At 40.1% G+C, this 24,704-nt stretch overlaps 1 protein-coding gene and 1 long non-coding RNA gene across 7 annotated transcripts in view; one reads left to right on the forward strand and one right to left on the reverse strand.

Annotated features, from left to right (window-relative positions):
* The window catches only part of sorcs2 (sortilin-related VPS10 domain containing receptor 2), an 848,688-nt gene that overhangs the window by 572,929 nt on the left and 251,055 nt on the right, over positions 1 to 24,704 (forward strand). For all 6 annotated transcript variants that reach the window (XR_011354139.1, XR_011354138.1, XM_069926521.1 and 3 more), the window contains exons 6-8: positions 10,453 to 10,517; positions 19,065 to 19,183; positions 21,497 to 21,586. Coding sequence is in view for 4 of the 6 variants with exons in the window: in XM_069926521.1 (XP_069782622.1) it covers positions 10,453 to 10,517; positions 19,065 to 19,183; positions 21,497 to 21,586 (274 nt within the window). In the remaining 2 variants the exon portion in view is untranslated. The remainder of the gene's footprint in view (positions 1 to 10,452; positions 10,518 to 19,064; positions 19,184 to 21,496; positions 21,587 to 24,704) is intronic.
* On the reverse strand, positions 11,162 to 24,433 carry LOC138758097 (uncharacterized). The gene is made up of 3 exons (XR_011354140.1): positions 24,362 to 24,433; positions 21,184 to 21,265; positions 11,162 to 11,280 (listed from the first exon to the last, which is right to left on the reverse strand). It is a non-coding gene; the product is annotated as an uncharacterized lncRNA (long non-coding RNA).

Below are 24,704 nucleotides of genomic sequence, written 5' to 3' on the forward strand. Positions count from 1 at the left end.
TTTTTTTTTGGACTACCTGGATAGCATGCCAAACTAAGCTTTTCGCTTTAACTTTGAAAACACATCAATAAACTAAACTCTATTCAGGTTTCCTTTAAAATTAGTAGAGATAACATGCCCAAGTTATGTTGTGAACATAAATAAACAGCTGTTTATTAGATCTTTAAATAATGGAGGCATAGAAAGGTACAGTCCCAATGCAGGCAAATGGGATTAGTGTGGGTGAGCAAAAAGGTCGACCTGACATGCTAGACTAAAAGGTCCATTCTTGTGCTAGGCAACTCCATTATTCTCCATACAGACAATAAGAGTGCAGCATTCCACCAATCTTAATAAATCAAAAAGAAACTGAATATATAACCTTTTGGGGTGATGTAAACTGGACATCCCTAATCTTCTGGTAATCCTGGAATATAAAATGCCAGCCGTTGAGATCTTGGTGTTTTGGAATTATATAGCATTACTGCTTGAAGTTGAATGAATGCAACAGTATTTGAAAGATTTTTTTGTTAAATAAAATCTGATATATTAAAAATTTTATACAATATCTGATATACAATTGATCCACAGAAGTGGAGTATCAGTGAGCTCTTTGAATGAACACTGTATTAGTGGAGCAACTGGTGCAATATAAACATGAGAGGAAGATTTTCTGGGTGTTTAACTATTCTAATGAGGCAGTGTGCCTCAAATTCCTAATGCAGTCAAATCCCTGCTATTCTGAATTCAAGCAACTGGAAAGAAAAAGGTAAAAACCACGGAAGTTTAACATTGGCACACCTCGCTGTTGGATCGCCAATCATGCCACATGTAATCTCATGTATCTGGTAAATTCACTTATCTGGCATCTACCAATCCCCATAGGTGCCAATACCAGTGGTTTTACTGTACTTCAGATGTGTTCTGTCCAACTGTGTTTCTTGAGTGTGTGGATACCAGCATCTAAAAGATGGCCACATCTGCTCTATAGAAGGCTGTCAACTTAGAGGGGCAGAAATGCTTCACCTCAGCAGGCCCACCACCATCCCCCCACCCACCCCATTGCCTCAGTACGCAGGATCAAGTCTCTGATTGCAGTCAATGCTCTAACACAGATTCAGATCCTGCAAAATCTTGCAGGATGGAAGAGAGTCACCTGTGCATGATGGCTATGCGGGCTTTTTGAAAATTCCACTGCCTTTTATTCTCCTCTCATTCTTGCATTGATATTTTAACTGTCCATCTGCTGGAGAAAGTGTAGTATAATTGAATTCTACCAGTGGTTTATAAAATTTAAGTTCCACTTTTTTTTCACTCTGTGAAGTCCAGGATCCTCTGCTGTTCATCAGCTGCTGTAACCTCCAATATTGAGTACTTTGTACTTCCTGTTCTTGCGCTCACTCAGAATAGCATTGTTGAGATCAGCCATTCTCAACCATTTTTTGTCTTTGGCCCCCTTCATACTCTGCTCAAGGTTTATGGGCCCCAGTCCTTGTGAAGCAGTCAAGTTCCAGTTTCTTCCATACGTTTCTCCTGCAGACTAGTAAAAAAATATTCACATATATTTATGTTACATGATGTGAGAAGAGAACATGGCTTTTATTTAAATGTGCTCTGGCCTCCAGGGGCTGGAGGGCGTTGGGCCCCCCCCCGTTAAGAGTAGCTGGTTTAGATCACTGCTCGTCCTTGTTCCAAAAATGCTTATCTGCAGTTTTATGGTATCAATTGCATTTGTTCTAGCCAATTGGTCCCAGCTGTCATTTTTATTGCCCAGCTTTTTATATTTATTCAAGTTCACATTTATTATCAGCTGACGGTACATATAGAACTAGATGAAACAGCATTTCTCCGAATCACAGCGCCCACACATACAATACACAGCACGTAATAATCACATATATACATAAAGATATTATTTAAAATAAATATTACTTTGTTTCAGGATATTGTTCAGCTACATCACAGCCTGTGGGAAGAAGCTATTTCCCAGCCCGGCAGTCCCGATTTTGATGCTCCTGTTCCTTCTCCTTGACGACAATTAGTCAAACATGTGTGCTGGATAGAAACAGTCCTTCATCACTCTTTGAGTCCTATGTAATCAATGTTCTCAGAAAATGTTATCAATAAAGGAAAGGGAGGCCCCAGTGATCTTTTTGCCCATATTGATGAATCTCGGTATTGCCTTCCAGTCCAATGCTTTGCCACTACCCGACCACACAATCATGCAGCCAGACGGGGCATTGTCAATTGTGCTTCTGTAAACTGTTATCAAAATGGGGGTTTGGTAGCTTTGGCCTCCTCAACCTCCTTTGGAAGCGTAGGCACTGGCGCACCTTCCTGCTAATGAAGATGTGCTGTGGGTCCAGGAAAGATGTACCTATACCTAGCAAGGCCAGCATTAAAGTTCATCTTCAATTGCTCAGGTGTTCAGTTGATTGGTATACTTTTTCAGATGCAGTCGAGTTCGGGTAGAACAAGATAAAGACATAAAATATCTTTTCCAAATGTGCTTTTATGATTGGTCGCTAGTTTCATGGTCACGATTACTGGTAATAGATGGAGTTAAAATTCCTTTTATAATTAATGAACAGAATTTAAATCTCTCAGCAACTATGGTGTGATTGGAATTCCTGTCTTAAATCATTATTACACACCTTGAATTTTGAACTAAATAACCATGGGCTACCATATTCCAAAAGATGCCTGGTAGTATTTTGTTTTGCTTTTCAATCCTCGACTGATTTGAGAGTTTATAGAGCTTTTAATTGATTGCCACCAGGTCAACACATGCGGTCATTGTGCTCAAGCAGGAGATCTGTTATAGGATTGAAGCAAGAAAATCTGCAGACTGCGATTGTAGGAAATATGCACAAGTGCTGGAGAAACTCAAGCTGGTCCTGCAGCATCCAGAGGACGTAAAGATATATAACTGACATTTCACGCCTGGGCCCTTCGTCAAGATATGAGCAAAAAGTAGGCAGAGGATTGAATGAAATGGTAGCGGAGCAAGGAAAAAGGGGCAGGGGAGTAGTGGGGGTCCATAGGCAAGGTGGTCACAGATAGTAGGGCAGGAGAGAAATGCTGAGGATTGATTGTGGAAGGGGAGTAGTTGGGGGGGGGGATTCTGAGCCGGAGGAAAGTAAACAGAGGGAGAGGGAGAGAGAAAAAGGGTAGGGAGCTGGCAGAAAAGGGAATGAGATATTGGGGGGGGTGAAATAAATGGAAATTTTCTGCCCTCCTATCCATGTCCTGTGTTCTTCCCCCTGCCCCTTGGTCACTCATTCCCTCGCCTTTTTATTCAGGCACCTGCCTGATTTTTGCTTATTCCTGGTTGAACGGCTCAGGCTCGAAACATTGGTTATGTATCTTTGCCTCTTATGTGGGACCTGCTGAGTTTCTCCAGCACTTCTGTGTATTTTCTTGTTATTGGTTTACACCTTTTCTGTGTGTGTGTGTTTTTTTCCCTAATACTCCTGGCAATACCAAACTCTTCTCTTCAGCTAAGAGAAAAAGCAGGTGGATTTTCAAAAGTGCCGGATGTTCATCACTGGTATGAACCTCTCTTATAAACTCAGTGGAAATATTATTTCATTAGCCATCTGTGTTTTTCAAATGACTTGAACCAGCACAGTCCTTTTAAGCTTGCCAGACATGATGCATTGCTTCTATGTGTAGGGCAGGTGCTTTGCGAGGGCACAGTCTTGAGCTGGTCTTACAGTGTAAAAATGGGATGAATTTCAATATCCTGAGGTCAAGTGAAAGTCTAAAGTTTCAAAATCTGAAACCCAAATGAACCCTCTGCCTTACATATGCTAACTTTAGGTTTTGCCAAAGGTTGAATTATGAAGCCAGTAACTGTCTTCAAAAGGTGGGTACATACTTCATTTTATATATTGAGTATATATGGGAGTATACTTGTCAGGAGGCATTGGGATTTGGCATCATCTGGTTAGATTTCCTTGTAGAAGGCCCCGTGGGGAAGGAGCACAGTCTTGAGCTGAGAACGAGGGGAAGTCCCTCAGACAACGGGGTTGGGGGAGGGGGGGATGAGAAGCGACAGGGTGCCACAGGGCTGGTAATGGTGGATTTAGAGAACAAATTTAACAATGTACATTGATGGGAATGTATAGATATGATAGACACCATGGGTTATGAAAAGAATTTGAACAGTTTTCTATTGTGTAAATAATTTATCATGAATAAAGTCTATTTTTGGAAAAAAAATATTTTCTTGGAGTCAGAAAGTAGGTAGCTGAAGGTGGCATCTAACAAGTAAAGTTTGTCAACACTGCTAATGGGTGAGGGAGAAGTGCTTTCTGCAAACTTGCAGGAATCTTCTTGTGATCTCTTGGCCATCTCAGGAGCTATTCCTCGCTTGCAATCTCTGCACTCCCCACTAATACATGATCCTTTTCTGATTGATGATCTTACTTTCCACCACCCCAACTTCCAACTCCCATAATCTCTTCCCACAATTTGCAGGCTCTCCTTCATCCCTTCTACTTGAGATTTTTATTTTACACACTATCTTCCCAGCGTCCCATCAATGGCATTGCCATCAGGATCAGGTTCAGAATTCATTGTCGTGAACAAGTCACAAAATAAGGTGTTTTGCATAATGGTACAAACATTCATATTATAAACCATCTTACAACAATGAATATTTTAAAAATTAACATAATAGTGCACGAAAAGTAAGGCAGTGTCTTTAGTTGCTTGATTATTCAGGAATCTGATGGCAGTGGGGAAGAAGCTGTCCTTGTGCTGCTGAGTGCTCGTCCCAACCTCCTCTCCTGTCTCTGTAGAGATACTGAGGCAATTGTCTTCCAATCTTTCCTCATGAATTGCATTATTTAGTCACCACAGAACAGGAAAGAGGTGAGAGCAAAGGGTGCAGATAATGTTTCCCAGGATGTTGGTAAATGTGAGGGTATATGGAAGATAAGATTATTATTTAAATGGCAAGCAATTGCAGCATGCTGCCGTACAGAAGGACTTGGGAGTACTTGTGCATGAATCGCAAAAAGTTGGTTTGTAGGTGCATTAGGTGTAGGCTATCAAGAAGGCAAATGGAGTGTTGCCCTTCATTGCTAGTGGGATTAAATATAGGTGCAGAGAGGTTATGCTGCAACTGTACAATGACCTGGTGAGGCTGCACCTGGAGGACAGTGGACAGTTTTGGTCTCCTTACTGGAGGAAGGATGGACTGGCTTTGGTGCTGGTACAGAGAAGGTCTACCGGGTTGAATCCAGGGATGCAGGAGTTAGTTTATGAAGAGAGATTGAGTCATCTGGGACTGTACTCACTGGAATTTAGAGGATTGAGAGAGGATCTTATAGAAATGTATAAAGGCATAGATTAGATAGAGGTGGTTAAGTTGTTCCCATTGGTGAGGGAGACTAGAACAGGGGACAGAGCCTCAAGGTTCAGGGTAGTAGATTTAGGATGGAGATGAGGTGGAATTGCTTTTCCAAGAGGCTGGTGAATCTATGGAAGTTGCTGCCCATTGAAGCAGTGGAGGCGACCTCAGTAAGTATATTTAAGACAAGGTTGGATAGATTTTTACATAGTTGGAGAATTAAGGCAAAAGGCAGGTAGGTGGAGATGAGCCTATCATCAGATCAGCCATTATCTCATTGAATGACAGAATAGGCTCGATGGGCCAAGACCACCATGGTAATGTCATAGAAGAAACCATCTGGTGGAAGACAGTGGGGGGAGGGTGAAAGCAAACAAATAGACTTGTACGAAGTGTAAAATGCAGCTCATAGTTGTGGGACCTGGCTGTCAAGCCTATAGTGCCAGTGAAGAGAGAATAAATATTTTGTGAATAACCTAGAGCAGGACTGGCCAGAGAAAAGCAGACCAAGAGTTACACATCTTCGTTATGAGGTCAGGGAGTATGCAGCACGTCTGTAACCGAAGATGAAGTGCTATTGAAAAAATTGGCTGCAGAGAATGTGGAGGAGAGAGGGATAGGAATTGGAGAATATCTATGAGAGAGTGAGTCCAGAGTTGACATGGGAAAAAACTGTGGAGATCATCTGGTCAATGGGCTGCTAGAGTGATAGAATACAAGCAAAAGAGTGTAAAATGTTATGATAGGCATGGCTGTCTAGCATGAGGGCCAAGAGAGGGCCAAGATCACAGATGATTAACTTAATGCAGAAATGGCCAATTCTCGCACAGATAGAAAGGCAAGTTAGCTGAAGTTGTAGAATTCAAAACTGAGTCCAGAAAGTTGCTTTGCACCCAGATTGAGGAGGAGTTGCTGTACCTCACACTTGTTCTATGCCACTGCAGGAGACCACAAGCCAAAATGTCAGTGTGAGATGGAGAATTAAAGTGTGGGAACAGCAAACTCAGTTAGCCCTCTGGGCTGAAAGCAGATGGTTGTAAAGCCATCATCCAGCTCTGTTTGGCTTCTCCAATATGGAGGACCTCACAGCGTGAACATTGAATACACCATGCTGCACTGTAAAATGCAAACGATTGCTGCTTTACCTGGGAGTGTTTAGATCCCTGGATAGAGGAAAAGGAATTTATGAAAGAATAAGTGTGGCATCTCCTGCTGTAAAAGGGCATTTGTTTGTGTTGTGACTGAACAACCTGAGACATTGGAGAGTGAAAGGTGATAAATGCAGAAAGATTTGTTCAATGACCAAGCGTTTGCACAGAGATTATTGAGCTGAAAGCTCAAACTCAAAATGCATCAAGGTCTTTTTATACTCTCCAGAACAGCAAGTGGATACATTCTTCTGACACATGGCTTTGTATAATTACAAACACTTCTACATATCAAAACAAAAAATAGAAGCTACTGGATGAAATCTAATAACTCAGACTGGTTTTGCAGACGAACCCATGCTCTGTGACAGTAAGGTTAGTTTTAATGACAATGGGGTCTTCATTGAACAAATGACTTATTAATGAACACATCACCAATGAATAATCCCTAAATTGGTGATGATGGAAAAGCAGATTGGCAAGTTGCAAGGGGAACAATCAATTCAAAATGCTGAAGGTGGGGGGGGTGGAGGTGAAAATATGGTGGTGCAATCTAATTGAAGCTGCAGAACTTACGAAAAATGCTCTGGTGAACGTGGAGGTGATGAGAGCAGAAGGTGAAGATTGGGGGAACTGACCAAGAAGAAAAAGGTGAGAGTGGAGATGTATGAAATAAATAAAATGCAGACAAAGGCTCAAAGTTTGGGGAAAAAAGGGTGACAGCACCGAGGCATCCTTTTGGAAGCTCTCATTTGTTGTATTATCTGAACAAATAAAAAAAACAACAGGAAATTGTAGGTTGGTGAACCTTACACCAGTTATGGGGAAATTGTTGGAGAAGATTGTAAGGATAGGATTTACCAGCATTTGGAATAGCATAGACTTGTAAAGGAAGCTCAGCATGACTTTGTATGAGGGAAGTCTTGCATCACAAATTTGATTGAATTTTTTGAGGAAGTGGAATGTAGAACACTACAGCACAGTACAGGCCTTTGGCCTTTGGTCCTCAATGTTGTGCTGGCCCATAGAGTCCTATTTAAGTTTCTTAAATGTTTCATCCTCCACCACCACCCCTGGCAAGGCATTCCATACATGCCAATCTCTCTATGTAAAAAACATAGATGATGTCTCCCCTAAACTTACTTTGTACAGATGTCCTCTAGAGTTTGCTACTCTCATGCTAGGATAAAGCCCCTGACTGTCTCCCTTACCTAAGCTGTATCTATGCCTATCAGAATCTTGTAGACCTTTAAGTTATTTCTCATCTTTCTTTGCTCCAAAGGGAAAAGTCCCAGCTCTGCTAAACTCACCTCATAACACTTATTCCAATCCAGGCAACATCCTGATAAATCTCCTCTTCACCCTCTCCATAGTTTCCACAAACTTCTTATAATGAGGTGACCAGAACTGAATGCAGTATTGCAAGTGTGGATTCACCAGAGTTGCAATATTACCTCATGACTCCTGAACTCAATCTGCCTATCAATGAAGTCTAGCATCCCATAGGCCTTATTAACTATTCTATCAACTTGCACGGCATCCTTGAGAGATGTATGGATTTTTACCTCAAGGTCCCTTTGTTATTCCACACTGTTAAATAAGCAACCATTAACCCTGTACTCAGCCTTCTGTTTAGTCCTTCCAAAAAGCACCAATTTAATTTATCCAGATTGAACTCCTTCTGCCACTTTTCCAGAGGTGAGGAACATGTTTTTTGAGATTATGGCAGTGGATGTTGTCTACCTGGACTTTAGAACAGCATTTAATTTGGTTCCTTATGATATGCCGATGCAGAATATTAGGACCAATGGGATTCACATTGAGCTGGTAAGTCATAGAATACGGTAGTGATGAAGTTTGTGACCAGTAATGTTACACAAGGATCAGTACTGGAACACCTGTAATTTGTGAAATATAAAAATAATCTGGATTGAAATGTAGGACGGCCAGCATCACACCTTAAATCTATGTCTTCCAGTTTTAGAATCATCTCCCTGTGAATAAGCTTGTGATGTTTCAATTTATCCATGCTCCTCATAATTTTATGAACCTTCATCAGATTGCCCCTCAATCTCCTTCACCCTTGGGAATAAAGAGCCAGCCTATCCAACTTCTTCCTATAACCTAACTCCTCCTGACCTTGCAAAATCTTGATGAATCCTCTTCACCCCTTCCAGTTTATTGATGTCCTTACTATTACTGTGTGGTCTCACCCATCAATGTCTCGCACAGCTGAATCATGAGGTCACAACTGTTTTTCAGTGACATGTCTAATGAAGGCCAGGATGTCAAGAATCTTCTTCACTATCTCATCCACCTGAGTTGCCATTTTCAAGTAACTATGCATCTGTATCCCGCAGTATCTCTGCTTAACAACACCCTCCAGGGCCTGCACATTAACCCTACATGTCCTGCCCTGGTTTGACTGACAAATGTGAAGCAGCTCACATTTATCAGAGTTAAACTGAAGTTGCCACTCCTTGACCCACCTACCCTTCTGATCAAAATCCTGTTGTAAACTTAGATATCCTGCCTCACTCAAATGTTGATGTCATCAGCAAATTTACTTACCAAGTTAACCACATTGCTGTCCAAATCATTACTATGGTGAGGGACTCAGTGATTCTCAGTCTTCCCTTCCCACCCACATACCACCTTAAGCAATCCCTTACTAATCACAGAGCACCAATGGCAATAGGGATTCTTTAAAGTGGTATGCGAGTGGAAAGAAAAAAGTTGAGAACCACTGGGTAAGATTGATTGAGGAGTTGGTTTATATAGGTTGGCACAACATTGTCGGCTGAAGCACCTGTACTGAGCAGTACTCTTCTATGTTCTGTGTTCTGACTCCACATTTTGATGAGTAAGTGCCGCCTGAAAGCAATGTCAGTAGCATGTTTCTTCATTTTTCTGATGGAAAGTAGACTGATTGGGAGAAATTCGCTGGATTGGATTTGACCTGCATTTTGTGAACAGGAACTATCTGAGTAATTTTCCACATGGTTGATTGGGATGTTGTAGAAAAATGTATGATCTTGTCTTGTGACATGTGCACCTTTTTATGACATTTTTGAGCCTTACATATATTCATTTTGAAAATATTTTATGTGTACTGTTTACCAAGGAACACAGCAATGTGAAGGAAAAAAAATGTACATTCATAATATTTTGAAGTTTGAATGAAAATATTGATTAGACTTAAGCTCATATTAAAATCATGCAGGTAAAATTGATTCAAATGATAATGTCTCATAGACATTTTTAGGTTGCTCATTGATGTGTGTAAAATACAGACAGTCTTTAGCCAAATCACTGCTGGATAAATAACTCTTGAACGTATTGTGCTTAATATTGTGAGACAGAATGTTTTAAAATAGCTTTATTTCTCATGTAATTAAGATTAGTATTAAGTGTAGTGTTTATAATATATCTTCCAACTTAGCCAAAAAGGATATTTCCTAATGGTAAGAAGTCATGCAACTTGTATGAAAAGTATCTAAGTATCTAACAAACTGCTGGAGGAACTCAACAGGTCAAATAAGGGTGGGCAGGAAAGAATTATGGTCATTTTGGGTCAAAACCCTGCAATAAGGACAATCCCTACCCACCTCCACAGATGCTGCTCAAGCCACTTACGTTTCTCCTGCAGAATGCTTTTTGCTCCAGTTTAAGTACCTGCAGATTCCTGTGTCACCCTCTGAGTATAACATAGGCCATCAATCAAAACAACACTGAGTTTTGGAAATAGACAAAATCTTTTGCCTGTTATCACACTGATAATTTCTCCACAGGAGCAGATGTTTCCAAATTTTGATGTAAATTTTTAAAAAATGTTTTGTTCAATGAGTGGACATTAATTGGAAAGAGAAAATCAGAACATGAAGAGAGTAGAAATTATTAAATCAGTTTTACTAGTTTGGATCTCTGATTGGAACAGGGAAGAAACAATCCTATTTCTTATTCCAGGTCCGTACCCGGTGTAGATGGTGATCCAGACTTGGTTCATATGGAAATTCAGGACAACAGTGGAGGTAAATATCTGCTATTGATCTCTTTTTTATAATATCAGTGATGTGTATCTTATGTAGTTACATATGATGAGCTTTATCACTGATTTATTAAAGTTCAACTTCGAGACAGTAAAATGGGTGAGTGCAATTCATTTTATTGGAGGGCACTGAAGGACATGGTCTTAAAATTAAACAGCACAACAATTATGCACAACATAACCTGGTCGGCATGGACATGTTGGGCAGAAAGGCCTGTTTCCTTGCTGCATTACTCATATATGGGAATATGAATTGAACATGTACAGGTACACGATCCTTTATCCAGAACCCTTGGGGGACGGTGTGTTCCGAATTACGGATTTTTCCGGATTTCGGAAAGCCCACCTGAATTGTGCTGCCGTATCCACCCCCACCCCCTTCCAGTCTGGCGGCTGCCTCCCCCAAGTGCCGGTCCCTCGGCCGCCTCCCCCAAGTCTCTCCCCACTTACCGGATTTTGGAGCTTTCCGGATTTTAGAAGTCCGGATAAAGGAGCGTGTACCTGTACAGTTATGTTGGTTGCTGTTATAATCTTAATTTCGAGACTTACATTTTATGGTGCAATATTTAGTAATGTGATTTACAAAACGTGGGTTTCTGGATTACCTTCATCATCATCATCCAGTTGGCAGAATGCTATGACACCATCAGCAACCCGGGTTGGAATCCGGCGGTTTCTATAAGGAGTTTGTACCTTCTCTCCAGTTCTGCATGAGTTTTCTTTAGGTGTTCCGGTTTCTTCCCACCCTTCAAATTGTACGGGGGTTGCAGGTTAATTGGGAAGCTTGACTTTGCCAATTCCAAGACAAAGACACCTCAATGACACCACTTGTCTTAATCACAGTGAGGAACAGAGGAGTACAGAGGATGATAAGGGAGAACGGTCATATTAAAACATTATGGGAAAATATTTATATCACCTGTGTATTATTGGACTGTTTCTGGTGACATTTCAATTATAGCTTTGGACTCTACCTTCAGCTAATTAGTGAATTCCTGACCTCCTTGGAAGCAAATTGGGAATGATTGGCAATCATCTCAGACCAGTAATAATGCTTGGCTTGTGACTAGTTAACACCTATCCCAATAATCATGGAACACCCGAGCCTCGGCATGAATATGATTCTCAGCTTTTTGCAACTGACTGCACCCCTGTTCGGAGACATGAAACATTATTTTCTTTCCATTGCTACATTTCCAGTAGCTTCCACCAACACTTCCTTTGGGAACTGGTCCTATTAAATAATATTGAGAATCTAGTTCCATTTATAAAAGCACAGAAGCTCTGAGTGTCATGCATTTTTTGCATTAGGCACTACTGTTAATTGTAATGGCTGCGACGTGATTTTTGGGGACTGTTTAAAAAGGGCATGGAGGGCAAAGGGTTGAGCCAATTTCGGGTTGATTGGGAAAGTTAGTAATTGTGAAATTGAGTTAATCGGCAGAGACCAATAAAAAAAAGGGATAACAAAAGGAACAGCCAGCATGTGATTGGCACAGTGTAGGACTCTGAGGGTTTGGCTCAAGAGGCTTCAGTGAGCAGAGGCTGAGAAAGAGCTAGCTAACTTGCTACCAGAGAGGTAAGACCAGGTGAGCTAGTTTAAATCCTTTAATTAAAATTAGCTAATGTAGTCAGTTAGGGTGGTGTGTTACTCCAGATGTGGGAAATCTGGGGACAGTGTACTTGTCCCTGATGATGACACCTGCAGAAGGTGCATTCAGCTGCAGCTCCTTGCAACACATGATAGGGAACTGGAATTGGATGAACTGCGCATCTTGAGGGAGGCTAAGGTAGTGGCAGACAAGGAGTGTTAGGGAGATGGTTGCCCCTATACATCAGGCTGTTAGCTGGGTGACTGTTAGGAGAAGGAAGGGGAAGATGCAGTCAGTGCAGAGTACCCCTGTGGCTGTCCCGATAGGTATATCGTTTTGGATACTGTTGGTTGAGACCTAAAAGGGACAAGTTGAGGTGGTCATGTCTCTGGTGCAGAGACTGGTCCCCCAGCTAAGGAGGGAAGGGGGGAGAAGAGGAGAGTAATAGTGATTGGGGACTCATGAGTTAGATTGAGGCTCCTGGATGGTATATTGCCTCCCAGGGCCAGGGATGTCTCTGATTACACAGCATTCAAGGAAGGGAAAGCAGCCTGATGTCATGGCCCACATGGGGACCAATGAGATAAATAGAAATGGGGATGAGGTCCTGAAGGAAGAATATAGGGAGTTAGGGAAGAAGTTAAAAAGCAAGACCTTAAGCGTGGTAATCTTGGGAGTGCTGTCTGTACCATGCACTAGAGAGTGTAGGAATAGGAAGATATGCTGGATGAATGTGTGACTAAAGAGTTAAGGCAAGGGCTCAGATTTGTGGATCATTGAGAACTTTTCTGGGGAAGGTCTGACCTCTACAAAAAGGATGGGTTGCACTTGAACTGGAGGGAGAACCAATATCCTGGCAGGCAGGTTTGCTAGATCTGTTGAAGAGGAGTTAAACTAGTTTGGTGGGGTGGGAATCAGAATGAGAGTATGGAGATTAGAGTAGAAGGACAAATAGAGCTGAAGGAATCAGAATGTTAAAATTAATTAAGGAGATGGGTAGTAAATGTAGATGGTAATCAAAGGAGTGTACGTGGGGGACATTCTCTTAAGTGTATATATTTCATTGCAAGGAGCATTATAAGTAAAGTGGATGAGCTTAAAGTATAGATTGACGTGTGGAAATGTGATATTGTCGCCATCAGTGAAACTTTGTTGCAGGAGGGGCATGATTGGCAGCTAAATGTTCCAGGATTCTGTTACTTCAGGCATGATAGAACAGGGGGGATAAAAGATGGAGGAGTCGCGTTGATTGTTAGAGTAAACATTACAGTGGTCCGACAGCAGGATAGATTGGAGGGCTTGTCCAATGAAGCTATTTGGGTGCAAGAGAGGAATGGGAAAGGCATGAAAACACTAATGGGGGTGTATTATAGACCACCTAATGGACAGAGGGAATTAGAGGAGCAAATTTGTAAGGAGATAGCATATATGTGTAATAAACACAAGTTGGGGATTATAGATTTTAACTTTCCACACATTGACTGGGACACCCATACTGTTAAGGGGCTGGATGGGTTTGAGTTTGTCAAATGTGTCCAGGAAAGTTTTCGAAAGCAATTCATTGAAGGACCGACTAGAGAAGGGGCAGAATTGGATCTCCTATTGGGAAGCGAGATAGATCAGGTGCATTAGGCAACACTTTGGATCTAGTGATCACAATAATATTAGTTTTAGCATAATTATGGAGAAGGATCGGGCTGAGCCTAAGGTTAAATTTCTTGATTGGAATAAGGCTAATTTCGAGGAGATGTGGAAGGATTTAGAAGGTGTGGCTTGGGATAATTTATTTTCTGGGAAGTCTTCTTTCTTTGGCTTGGCTTCTCGGATGAAGATTTATGGAGGGATAAATGTCCACGTCAGCTGCAGGCTCGTTTGTGGCTGACAAGTCCGATGCGGGACAGGCAGACACGGTTGCAAGGTAAAATTGGTTGGTTGGGGTTGGGTGTTGGGTTTTTCCTCCTTTTTCTTTTGTCAGTGAAGTGGGCTCTGCGGTCTTCTTCAAAGGAGGTTGCTGCCCGCCTAACTGTGAGGCGCCAAAATGCAAGTTTTGAGGTGCTATCAGCCCCCTGGCGGTGGTCAATGTGGCAGGCACCAAGAGATTTCTTTAGGCAGTCCTTGCACCTCTTCTTTGGTGCACCTCTGTCTCGGTGGCCAGTGGAGAGCTTGCCATAGAACACGATCTTGGGAAGGCGATGGTCCTCCATTCTGGAGACGTGACCTACCCAGCGCAGTTTGATCTTCAGCAGTGTGGATTCGATGCTGTCGGCCTCTGCCATCTCGAGTACTTCGATGTTGGTGATGAAGTCGCTCCAATGAATGTTGAGGATGGAGCAGAGACAACGCTGGTGGAAGCGTTCTAGCAGCCGTAGGTGATGCCGGTAGAGGACCCATGATTCGGAGCCGAACAGGAGTGTGGGTATGACAACGGCTCTGTATACGCTAATCTTTGTGATGTTTTTCAGTTGGTTGTTTTTCCAGACACTTTTGTGTAGTCTTCCAAAGGCGCTATTTGCCTTGGCGAGTCTGTTGTCTATCTCGTTGTCAATCCTTGCATCTGATGAAATGGTGCACCGGAGATAGGTAAACTGGTTGACCGTTTTGTGTGCCCGATGGAGATGTGGGGGGGCTGGTATTCATGGTGGGGAGCTGGCTGATGGAGGACCTCAGTTTTCTTCAGGCTGACTTCCAGGCCAAACATTTTGGCAGTTTGTGCAAAACAGGACATCAAGCGCTGAAGAGCTGGCTCTGAATGGGCAACTAAAGTGGCATCGTCTGCAAAGAGTAGTTCATGGACAAGTTGCTCTTGTGTCTTGGTGTGAGCTTGCAGGCGCTTCAGATTGAAGAGACTGCCATCCGTGCAGTACTGGATGTAAACAGCATCTTCATTGTTGAGGTCTTTCATGGCTTGTTTCAGCATAATGCTGAAGAAGATTGAAAAGAGGGTTGGTGCGAGAACGCAGCCTTGCTTCGCGCCATTGTTAATGGAGAAGGGTTCAGAGAGCTCATTGCTGTATCTGACCCGACCTTGTTGGTTTTCGTGCAGTTGGATAACCATGTTGAGGAACTTTGGGGGGCATCCGAGGCGCTCTAGTATTTGCCAAAACCCTTTCCTACTCACGGTGTCGAAAGCTTTTGTGAGGTCAACAAAGGTGATGTAGAGTCCTTTGTTTTGTTCTCTGCACTTTTCTTGGGAAGTATGCAACAGATAAATGGAGGATATTCAAAGGGGAAATTCTGAGAGTACTGTGAGAATTAAAGGAAAAATTAGAAATATAGGGAGCCTTGTTTTCAAGGGATATTGTGAATTTGGTTCAAAGGAAGAGGGATGTGTACAACTGGTATAGACAGCAGGGAATAAATGAGGTGCTTGAGGGAGGGAAAAAAATCTTAAAATAGAAATTAGAAAAGCTAAAAAGAGATATGAGGCTGGTTTGACAGGCAAGGTAAAAATAAATCCAAAGGGTTTCTATGGGTACATTAAAAGTAAAAGAACAGTGAGGTATAAAATTGGGCCGCTTTAAGATCAGAGTGGGTAGGCTATGTGAGGAGTCAGAAGAGATGGGGGAAATTTTAAATGATTTCGTTAGTAGTCGTTACGGAAAAGAATATTGAGTCGGGTGAACTGAGGAAAACTAGTAATGAGGTCATGGAAAATATACAGATTAATGAGGAGATAGTACTGGCTATTTTAAAGAAAATCAAGGTGGATAAATCTCCAGATCCTGACAAGATAGACCCTAGGATCCTGAAGGAGGTTAGTGTAGAAATAGCAGGGGCTCTGACAGAAATATTTAAAATGTCGTTCTCCATGGGAGAGGTGCCTGAGGATTAGAGGGTAGGTCATGTTTTTCCAGAGCTTAAAAAAGGCTCTAAAAGTAAATTGAGTAATTATAGGTCTGTGAGTCTGACGTCGGTGGCAGGTAAAATTAATGGAGAGTGTTGTTAGAGATGGAATATACGATTATATGGATAACCAGGGACTGATTTGGAGTAATCAACATGGTTTTGTGTGTGGAAGATTGCGTTTAACACCTCTTAGAGTTTTTCCATGAGGTTAGTAAGAAGGTTGACGAAGGGAAGGCTGTGGACATTGTCGACGTGGACATTGTCGACGTGGACATTGTCGACGTGGACATTGTCGACGTGGACATTGTCGACGTGGACATTGTCGACGTGGACATTGTCGACGTGGACTTTAGTAAGGCCTTTGACGAGATTCCGCAAAAAAAATTAATTAAGAGGTTCAATCATTACATATTAATGTTAAAGTAATGAAATTGATTCAACATGATTGGATGGGAAATGTCAGAGAGTAGAGGTGGAAAATTGGTTGTCAAATTGGAGGCTGGTGACTAGTGGAGTGGTTCAGGGATCAGTACTGGGTCCATTGATATTTGTCATATATCTATATATCTCGATGATAGAGTGGTAAATTGGATTAGTGAGTAGATGATACATTGATTGGTGATGTTGCGGACAGTGAGGAAGGTTTTCAAATCTTTCATCGGATGAAAGATTGAAGAGTGGCAGAAAGATGGCAGATGGAGTTTAATAGTGATAAATGTGAGGTGCTACATTTTGGTAGGACCAATCAGCAAAGGTCATACACGTTAAATGGTCGACAACTGAGGAGTCCAGTAGAACAAAAGGGTTTAGGAATTCTGGTACATAATTCCCTGAAAGTGGAGTTACATGTAGATACGGTGGTGAAGAATGCTTTTGGTATGTTGGCCTTCATACATCAGAGTATTGAATACAGAAGTTGGGATGTCGTGTTCACGTTGTTTAAGGCATTGGTATGGCCAAATTTAGAATATTGTGTGCAGTTTTGGTTGCCGAATTATAGGAAGGACATCAACAAAATAGAGAGAGTGCAGAAAAGATTTAAAAGAATGTTGCCTGGGTTTCTAGGCTTAACAGGTTAAACGTGCTGAGACTTTATTTCCTGGAGTGTAGAAGATTGAGGGATGATTTGATAGAGGTATTTAAAATTATGAGGGGGACAGATAGAATAAATGTGGACAGGCTTATTCCATTGAGTGTGGGGGAGATTCAAAAAAGAGGGCATGGATGGAGATTGAAGGGGGAAAAGTTTAGGGGAAACATGAGGGGGAATTTCTTCACTCAGAGTGGTGAGGGTGTGGAATGAGCATCCGGCCAAAGTGGTAGATATGGGCTCGATTTTTAATATTTAAGGAAAGGTTGGACAGGTATACGGACAAGAGGGGTATGGAAGGTGATAAGGTGGGAGCAGGTCATTGGGACTAGGTGGGAGAATATGTTCAGCATGGACTAGAAGGGCCGAACTGGCCTATTTCTGTGCTGTAATTGTTATATGGTTATAAGGCTGTAAGTGTGGTGCAATTGATGTTGAAGTTAAAACCAGATTACATAAGGGTTCTGGTCCTGACAACTGCTCACAAGTCTTTCTCCATGTCAGAAATGTCTGTTTTCTATAATAACCCATATCTTGTTGCTCGATATACAGTTGCTATAATCCTTGCATTCATTGAACTTAGCCACACACTACCCTTAATGAAAATAATGGAATATATACTTTATCCAGACATTAATGAATGCCACAAAACCTTCTATTGTTATTATTTCAGACTTGAAAAATGCATGGGAAAACTTTCATGAAGTCAGGTTTATGTAGGCCTGGTCATCTATAACCCCAGGAGACCCTGTACATCCCACTGGGACAATTGAGAATAGCAGCTATTAGTTTTTTTTTAATTGACTGCAGCTGCTTTTGAAAAATAAAAGATTTGATGATTAATGCTTACACGTGCAATGAATATAGTTGTAATTGTAATCATCAAAATAAATTCCAGTCATGCTTTTTGGTGTAATTGGGATGAACAAATTGTTTTGAACAAACGCAGAAAATGTTACAAGTCTGGAGGACTGGTCCTGATTAAAACAGAACAGCATTTTGGCAAGATATTTAGGTGTTTACAGAGGCTGCAACTTTGCATCTATAATGATTTTCTTTTAGATTCAGTCAGTAAACTTGCCAGATGATCTATCCCAAAGAAATTCATGTGTATACCGTATTTTTCTTTTGCAATGTTCATTTTTATACATAATATTAAACATTACACTTTTTTTGTAATGAAAATATTTAGGTTTACAGTTTTGTCAAGTGTTGACTTTATTTTTCATTAAAACTACTGTATTTCCTAATGAATAAACTGTCTCAATTTACCTGTTCATCTCTTCTTTATTCTTCCTTAAATTTTAATTTTAGAAGTACTGCTCGAGAATCTGGAAAATCCAAAAATCAGGACTGACCTAATACCTGAGCAGTCCGGACTTTAGGAATTCTATTGTAGTTTGAGGCTGTGCTTTTATCCATTAAGCAATAATCCATTTATTTGTGAAGAGAAAGATATTTATGATGGTGTATTTGGGAAGTTAGGCTAGTTAACAAGAGAGCTCAGCAAATTATAAAATGCAAACTCCCTTTTCACTTAATTGAGATAGTTACTGCTAGTGATATATTTCAATTTAGAAATTATCTATGAATCTCTATTTCAGATGAGAACAAAATACCTTCAACAGTGTAATCAATCAGAATCATTCTTGCTGTCTGAAGGGAGGAAATAGGATATTATAAACAAATATAGTTAGCAATGAGCTAACAAAAAATCTGAGGCATGCATTCTGAAATGAGATTTAAATATTTTGTTCATTGCAATGCTCTGCAGAGCAGATTTAAAAATTGAAAGATGTAAACAACCTCCTTTCTGTAGTTATCCAAATGCCAAATGCTGCTTATGTGGAAACCTAATCAAAATACAGGACAGGAAGCCAGGCTGTATCTGTGGGGCAAGGCTCAGAAATAAAACCTTTGGTTGATCACCATTTATAAGAATGCTTTTTTTTTCAATAATTGATTATTTTTGAGAACTATTAAGTATTTTTTTTTTGTACAGGTTTTCTTTATATCACCTGCCAAATTACAAACTGCACAGAGAAAGCTCTCAAAACCCATTTCTCTGGGAACATAGACAAGAATTCACTGCTTGTCAGCGATGACTACATTTTCGTAAAGGTAATTAATTTGCTCAATCAGCTTTGCCATGTAATAAATCAGGCCCAATATAAAGATGTATGTGCTGAATTACAAGAAGGTGTATGCATATCCTTTTCAAATATCTGAATTAAAACTCCAGGAAATTAAAATGTGCTTCTTTAGTTGTTATACAGTAATAAGATCAGAAATTAAACAGATACACACATTGACCTAAAATGGATCTGGACCTCTGCTATACATGTTAAGTGATCAAATTGTATACCTAGGAGACAAAACATTCCAAATCCAGTCTTAATTACTATCCATCAAATGGGAAACTCTACATCTGAAAATCAAATGCCCCAAAACACCAAATAATGTTCTCGTTTAACCTTTTATTTTGTTCCTTGCAGAAATGTTTGTCATGCAGAATGGGTCAAGTGCATTCCACATTGTAATCATAATCTCTTTGTTTCACATTTCTCTGAGGAATTAACAATGAAGGGGCCTATTTTTGTGTGCTCAATACAGACTCTTCACTGATAAAGATTTTCTCCCTTTGCAGGAGTTGCAGGATTGTACAGCTGCTTGAGTCACTCCTAGTGTTACATTCTAATATTTGATTTGTATTTTAATTACAATTTCTGCCTGTTTAAATTTCTAATGTGTGATTGGATTTTGCACACATTTTTTCTACTTTTTAAAAAAAAAATGTCACTTTTTTCAAGGGCGTTTTTTTTGCATAAATTTCACAATATTAAAATCAACACATTATCCATCTGCTCAGAAATTCTCTAGGGATCCCTTAACTTTAAAATTTTCCTTCAAACACTTAGCCTCTCCATGTTGCGTTATTCATCAATGATCTGAGCATACTCTCATTTGGAGCAGTAATAAATATTCTGAACAGAAGAGGTTCTAACACTATTCCCAATAGTATCGTGCTACTTATAATTGTTGTGTGAGAACTGGTAGTATCAATCATCATTGCTGTTTAATTAATTCTCTGCCTAATTAAGGTTGTGTTCATTTCTCCAAATGTATTTTTAATTTAACTATGAATGGTGGAGCAAGCTTGACAGAATGGTCAACTCCTGGTCTTACTTCTTATGTTCTAATGTAAACTTTTTGTTGGGCTATAAAATATATAATCTGAACAATTGCCTACATCCTGTAAGTAAACTATTGTTATCCTTACCTTAGAATTCAGTGTCCATGATGGTGAGAATTAATTGACTTTTAATATACAAAACAGCTTAGTTATTTCCTTTCTGACCATTCTAATAGAGCAGAAGAAAAATATTGAAAATTCCAACCCTTGCCCTGTATCTCCCAAGAACATTTATATCATTCCATTTTATTTCCACATTCAATCCAGTTATGATATGCAAAGCCTGCATTTGTAACATCATTACTAATCTCCAGCTGCCAATAATGACTGGTTGGCATAGTGATTAGTGCAACGCCTTTACAGTGCCAGCGATCAGGACCTGGGTTCAAAACCCATGCTGTCTGTAAGCTGTCTGTACGTTCTCCCCATATCTGTGTGGATTTTCTCTGGGGGCTCTGGTTTCCACTCACCATTCCAAAAGTTCTTGGGGTGCAAATTAATTCGGTGCAAATTGGGCAACGCAGACTCATGGGCCTAAATGCCCTGTATGTCTAAATTTAAATTTTTTAAAAATTGAAATGCTTTAATGCTGCAAAATCTGTTCAGAGATTACAACTTTTTCATGTATATTTTTCTTACCCTGGCTACCATTTCAACTTAGTCTCCCAAATTCATTGAATGGTTTGGGAACCATGGATGTAGTGGACCTGCACACACCCTCTGTTTTATATCATGGACCTCTGGTTTCAACTCAAGCTTTCACTTTGTTGCTTTATTTCCCTCCAATCTTTCCTCTTCCACAACACATGGTTCCACAATGTAGGATGTATCTGAAATATTGTGTTTTCTCATGATTAGGAATGAAGTATTATCTGCAGAGAGCACATTTCCCCATTGACAGTGGCAGTAAAATTGAAAGCACACTAACCTTGGGTACTCTCAGACTCCTGGTTGTTGAATAATAATGCTCTGCCTGGTTCAAACTCATTCTCTCTCCCATGTCCATCATTCTAACAGCGCAGTGGTTATGAACAAATAAATGGGAAAAGAGGTAAATTGAAAAAAAATCAATACAAATTCTGAAGATCGACAATGGACCAGTCTTGTGTTTTTATATATATATAATTTAAAAATTAGTGGCTAAATAAGTAAATTACTGATCTTTATTGTTTAACCAGTTTTTCATTAATGGTGATAACTCTCTTGTTAAAATCCTCACACATTGATTTGTTTTCCCTCAGACAACATCTGGAAATCGTACAAAATATTTTGTCTCTTATCGGCGAGGTGAATTTGTTCAGATGAAGTTACCCAAATATGCCTTGCCAAAGGTAATTACTTTTATTTGAAATTTTTTTTATTTTTCACACTATAAACCATACTAACCAAAATACACACAAACATTTCCCTCTTGAATATACGCAGTGTCATTTTCTCCCTTTTCCCCCCTCCCTCCTTCACCAAAGGTAATTACTTTAAGCAACTTCAGTAGTCTATAAAATTTGCAATGATATCTATTGTACATATTCATATTACAATGAAGCTCCTGCATGCAAAAGTAATTTTTTCCTGTAACATAATGAATCTTGTTGATAAAATGTAAAATGCAGAAGATTCATTCATCCAAATTCAGTGAAGCAGTTGAAAATCAACTTGATTTGGAAGCAAGCAATTTGGTGTATATTTTAGAGTGTCTTGGTACTCCAGCAAATTTAATTCCTCCCTTTTCAGCAAGGTTTTCTTTCTCCCTGGCTTTCTTTCCAACGTAAATCCTTGCAGTATTGTAGGAATCTCATCTGCAGTGATATTCTCAACCACATTGGTCTGAGAAATGGCAATTCTTATTTCCTGATGGAACACCCAGGTTTTACTAACTCTGTTTCCTTTGCTCTTCTGCTATTTAAAGGGCCAACAGTTAAAATCTTTACTTTAGCCCAGTGGTTCTCAATCTTTTTCTTTCCACTCACATACCATTTAAGTATTCCCTATGCCACAGGTGCTCTATGATTAGTAAGGGATTGCTTAAAGTGGTGTGTGAGTGGAAAGAAAAAGTTTGAAAACCACTATTTTAATCATACCTAATTGACTCATTATGTGCACGGTTTCATAACTCCAAAGGAAATGAGCCAATGACAATTTTTCTCAAGCAAAATATTTCAGTAACAATTGGGCCTAGAGCAGTGATTCTCAACCTTCCCACTCGCATACCAACTTAAGCAATCCCTTACTAATCACAGAGCACTTGTGGCATAGGGATTACTTAAAGTGGTATGTGAGTGGGAAGAGAGAGGTTGAGAACCACTGGGTTAGTCTCACTGAGATGTTGGACTTCCTGCAACCTTAAATACAGTTTCATATCAGCAGCTTGATGAAGAATAGAGACATGATGACTCTCAATATCCTAGCCTCAGGATCATTCATGGCTGCTTCTGCTGCTAATCTTATAGGTGGCTCTTAACTACTACTTCATTGTGGTCACACAAACTCTATAATTAAGGAGAAGAAACTTGTACCATTCACGAAGCAAATGATGCTGAGTGGGCATTGACCATTGTCAGTTGTGTTCTTATTTAGGCCTTCCTGTCAAGCCACCTGCTATTTATTGGCTGTAGTCACTCAGTCTTCATGGACCCCTCGAACAAGAACAGGCCTTCTGCAAATGCAGTTCTTTATCATTTTGTTCAGGTCGCTCTGACCTGTGGGGGAAAACTCACCCATCCCTCCTCTCCCTCTGCTGTATGCATCCATTCAATAGCAACACCTGCTGAATAATGTTGCTTGAATTATGGCACATCCATTTAGGAGCTGACAGCAAAGAAAGTATTTACTAGGCTACATGGTGGTAACTGTGGGAATTTTCAACATGCCAATGGGGAACATCATGCTGAAAACAATGTTAGTTTCAGTATAGCATTTTACATGGATACCCAAAACTGTTCTGTTAAGTTCATAGTTGCAGTTAACACTTGCTAGGTTTCCAAAACTGCATGCAGTTGATCACCAATGCGGTTTAAAGACCAAAGGGACATTGTGAATGTTTTGGAAGTCCACACATTATAACAGAAAATTTTATAATTAATCTCCATGAGCAATATCACTAAGTTTGTTAAATTATCTTAATGCCATACAAACTCCAACCATAGTATCCAACCACTCATTGTGTTTACATAAAAGTGGGTACATCAATATCTGTGGAAAATATTTGCTTGTTGGATTCTGTTTCTGAAATTCTGTTGCATTGCGGTGGAGCTAAATTTCAGAACCTGGGTTTAAATGACACTAGATGTTCATTGGATAGAACTGAGGGCAAATTTCCACCACAGCATGTTTAGTGCTAAAAGAATAGGTGCCTCATACAACTAAAAATTTGGGGAGAAAAATATTTTTTTTAAATAGAAAAGAATATGCAAACAGAGATTGATTTCATTTAGCAAAAGCACCATACTTTAGCCAAATGTTTTCTGCTGGGCTTTTCTGTCCAATAGATTCTTATCGCTTTTCCAAATCATGTGACCACATTTCTGCTTTTTATTAATGCCACATTGCAATTTCTGCATCTAAGAAAAGGCTGAAGTAAATCTGTCAGGGTCACAGAATAACCATTTATTCTCTGCACTGATTTTTCAGACAGCTTCTTGAATTAATTCCCAAGATTCTTGTCATAAGAGAAGTGGGTGTATGCTAGTCCCAGTTTTTTTTTGTAACCTTTTTAAAAACTTTGTTAGTTAGCATGGGTGTGGGGGACTGCAATGTGAAAGAGTGTCTACAGTTCTGTTGACATGGGAGAGGCAAGATGATTTGAGGGGAAGTTTTTAAACCCAACAGTAAACCTAGAAGAAACTTATTCCCTTCAGTAAGCTCCAGATGGTGGAAGTTACACAGGCAGTTCTCCTTTAACTCACACCAATATGAACCTCCACTTGACGATCTATTTCTAAATTTGTGGCCCATTCATTCCCAGGCCACTGAGTTTGATAGAAATGATTGAAGTGTCATTCAGTTATGTGTTTGCAAACTTCATGCATCACTGTGTCAAAGGGGTGTATAGAGATACAGTAAGAAAAGCTGCTGACTGGCAGCTCTAATGACTCAGGTTTGATCATTACCTCTGTTTCTGTCTGGGTGAAGTTGACGTGTTCTGTCTGCTTCCATGTGCATTTCCTTGCTGGGTGTTCCACTTCCCTCCCACATCCTGAAGAATTGTGGGTTGATAGGTTAATTATGGTAACCATGGAGATGGCTCATTACTGCATAATGCAATCTGGGCAGAGTTGGTGGGAATGTGGAGGATTAGTGGGAAATGGAATTTCTCTATGAGCCAGCAAAGATTCAGTGTGGTAAACTGACTTCATTTATGTCACAAAGAAATATGGCCCACAGATAGAATACTCTCAAAGAAAATTGCAGACCTCACAATCTGTGCACAAAGTCTTTGATGCTTTTTTTTTT

The sequence above is a fragment of the Narcine bancroftii genome, chromosome 3, assembly GCF_036971445.1.
Source record: "Narcine bancroftii isolate sNarBan1 chromosome 3, sNarBan1.hap1, whole genome shotgun sequence".
In the NCBI taxonomy this organism is placed as follows: domain Eukaryota; kingdom Metazoa; phylum Chordata; class Chondrichthyes; order Torpediniformes; family Narcinidae; genus Narcine; species Narcine bancroftii.